The sequence below is a fragment of the Mus pahari genome, chromosome 16 (assembly GCF_900095145.1).
Source record: "Mus pahari chromosome 16, PAHARI_EIJ_v1.1, whole genome shotgun sequence".
Taxonomy (NCBI): domain Eukaryota; kingdom Metazoa; phylum Chordata; class Mammalia; order Rodentia; family Muridae; genus Mus; species Mus pahari.
Window position 1 is genome coordinate 3,424,200 of NC_034605.1, and position 3,049 is coordinate 3,427,248.

The following is a 3,049-nucleotide window of genomic DNA, read 5'->3' on the forward strand; positions in this document are numbered from 1 at the left end:
TCTCTCTCTCTCTCTCTCTCTCTCTCTCTCTCTCTCTCTCACACACGATTTTTTTAAATCTCAAGGAGAAAAGAGAAGCTAGTATGATGAGCTCACATTTACCTATCACTCTACTTCTACACATGTCGACATTTTTTGCCAGTTTTGTTGAAGATTTGTTTCTTTGGTTTGGTTTGGATTTTTGGTTAAGTTCATTTGTTTCTCTAACCAATTTCCTGATTGGTCTCTTTTGTATTTAGTCTTATCTCTTTACTATATTGCTACTAAATTGGTTTTTATATCAAACCATATTTCAGTGTTACTGCCTGCATAACCCAGGAAAGATCATACTGAGTATAAAAATAAAAGAAAGGGGACTAGAGACATACCTCAGTGGTTAAGAGCACTGGCTGTTTTTCCAGAACCTAGGCTTGATTCCCAGCACATAACTGTCTGAAACTCCAGTTCCATGGGATCTGACACCCTCTTCTGGACTCTGCAAGTACTAGGCACACAAGTGGTACACAGACAGACATTCAGGCAACACATTCATACACATAAAATAAGGTTGAGAGAGATAGAGAAAATGAGAATGAACTTAGAGCTTTCTTAGGTGAGACCACTCTAATGAACTTTATTTCCTATCTTTAGCATAGACCCGATAACATGTAAGCTAGCCTGTGTAGCGGTGAATTAGTTAAACTGCTTTGGCTTCTGGAAGGTTGTGCCCACACTGCACCCACCCCACCCACCCAAGAGCCCTCTGGATTCACGAATGAGACACACTCACGCACTCTCGTCAGCTAATCTTGGTAGGCCTTGATTAGCTCAACAGCTGGGCATTTCTGATTCTGCCCACGCCTAGCATGCATTCTCCCCCCACCCCAACTTTTCTGAGTCAACTTGTTAAATCAACATTTCTCTGCTACCCCAGACCAAATCAGGGGAGTGGTCCCTAGGGCAGCTTTCCCAAATTCTTCCATGGCTGCTTGCTTTCTTTCTTGCAGCTCTTATGTCTAATCGCTCTGCTTCCAAGTCATGGCGACTCTCCTCCTTTCCCTTGGTTCCTTGCCCACGCAGTCCAGAAGTCTCTCCTCTTTCGCCCTGCCCAGTCATTGGATGTTGAGAACGTTATTTCCTAGTCAGAGCTGATTGGGGACAGGCTTCCTTTAGTGTCTGAATGCACAGATTCCTGTGTGATTCTGGGAGCCAAATTAAGACAGAACATTAGAACCAATCCTCAACATGCCTGCCTCCATTCCTCCCTTTTTACCTTCCTTTATTTTTTTCTTCTTTCCTCTCTCCAGTGAATAAATGATGTGTAGAACTGTAGAAGTTGGGTTCTCAAAAAGCTCAATTTGTTTTATATTCAGATTTGCCAGGTATGTACCTAGGTTTTTTTTTTTTAAAGATTTATTTTTATTTTATGTATGTGAATACACTGTCCAACCTTCAGACATGCCAGAAGAGGGCATTGAATCCCTTTACAAATGGTGGTGAGCCTCCATGTTGTTGCTGGGAATTGAACTCAGGACCTCTGGAAGAGCAGTCAGTGCTCTTAACCTCTGAGCCATCTCTCCAGCCCCCTATACCTAGGTTTTTAATCCAAGGTATATAGACTTACCAATCTTTCTCTAATTTTACTTTTTGTATCTGGATTTAAAAAATTAGAGAAGTTATATAGATTTTGTGAATTTTAAATGTTTTTTGTAGAAGGATTTAAAAAGTGTTGCTTTTTTAAAAATCTGTTAGTGTTTTGCCTGAGTGTATGTTTGCACACCTAATGCTCTTAGAGGCCAGAAGAGATGTCAGGTCCCCTGGGACTGTTGTTACAGATAGTTGAGAACTACAGTGTGGATGCTGAAGATCAAGCCTAGGTCCTCTGGAAGGCCAGTCAGTGTTCTTAGCTGCTGAGCCACCTCCCCAGTCCTGTAGCAGGATTTTGAACTAACCTTGAATTAAAAAAATATTTTTTTGTTTGTTTTTATATATTTTGATTATTTTTGCTACATTGAACCCAAGGTCCCCTGTATGCTAGGCAAATATTCTGCCATTTTACTTTTTTTATTGTTTTTAAACAGAGGCAAAAGAACCAAAGGATAATAAGGAGGCATCAAGCCCTGATGATTTGGAACTTGAGTTGGAGAGTTTAGAAATCAGTGATGATACATTGGAGTTAGAAGGTGCAGATGAAGCTGAAGACCTTACAAAGAAACTTCTTGATGAACAAGGTAAAGGACTGTGTCATCAGTTTTTATTTGTTATTTTTTTTTACACAGAACTCTTGCCTTAAATTATGGATCTTTTATATTCTCTGTTGTTTTCTCAATGTTTTTATTTTATTTCATGTGTTTGAGTGTTTCACTTGTATATATATATATGTGTGAACCACTTGTATTCCTAGTGCCCGTGGAATTCAGAAGAGGGTGTCAGGTTACCTGGAATTGGAGTTAGGGATGGTTCCAAGCCATGTGGATGGTGGGAGCCAAACCCTGGTAACAAGTATTCTTAGCTACTGAGCCATCTCTATAATACTAATTCGGATTTTTAAATATTTATTTTTCTATTGTCTTTATTCTTTCACTATGTAGATTTTGACTTAGAATAGGATGTGCTTAATATTATGTGACATTTAGCTTTACTAATTGAAGCTAAAGTTTGTTACTTTTCCCCCACCCTTTAATTCCCCTCCCTCCCCTAGTTTCACTCTCACTAGTTTGGGGGGTGGGAAGACTGAGAGACCCCCTAAATCTAATTGATTTCTTTTTTTGAGCATGACTACTAAGAAACAGTAACCAACCCCCCAAACGACCAGCTACAAATTTGCCTCTGGGGCTCTAACATTTTTATCCCCTCTGAAAAGTTCTCAGAATTTTAAATGTCACACAGTTGCAGAAACTATCTGCAGCTGACAAAACCATGCCTTTGCTGGCATGAGGCAAGTCATAGTCAGCTACTGTGGGCAGTCCAAAGCATCATCATATCCGTACACCTGGAATTAAAACAAAACCATAATATTTCTGTTTTTTAAAAGAAACCAAAATTCCAGAATTCTTTTTTTTTTTTTTTT

At 39.3% G+C, this 3,049-nt stretch overlaps 1 protein-coding gene across 2 annotated transcripts in view; it reads left to right on the forward strand.

Moving 5' to 3' along the window:
• Upf2 (UPF2 regulator of nonsense mediated mRNA decay) overlaps positions 1-3,049 on the forward strand; it is a 105,236-nt gene that overhangs the window by 26,768 nt on the left and 75,419 nt on the right. For both annotated transcript variants that reach the window (XM_021215285.1, XM_029547422.1), the window contains exon 6: positions 2,061-2,210. In XM_021215285.1, the coding sequence (XP_021070944.1) occupies positions 2,061-2,210 (150 nt within the window). The remainder of the gene's footprint in view (positions 1-2,060; positions 2,211-3,049) is intronic.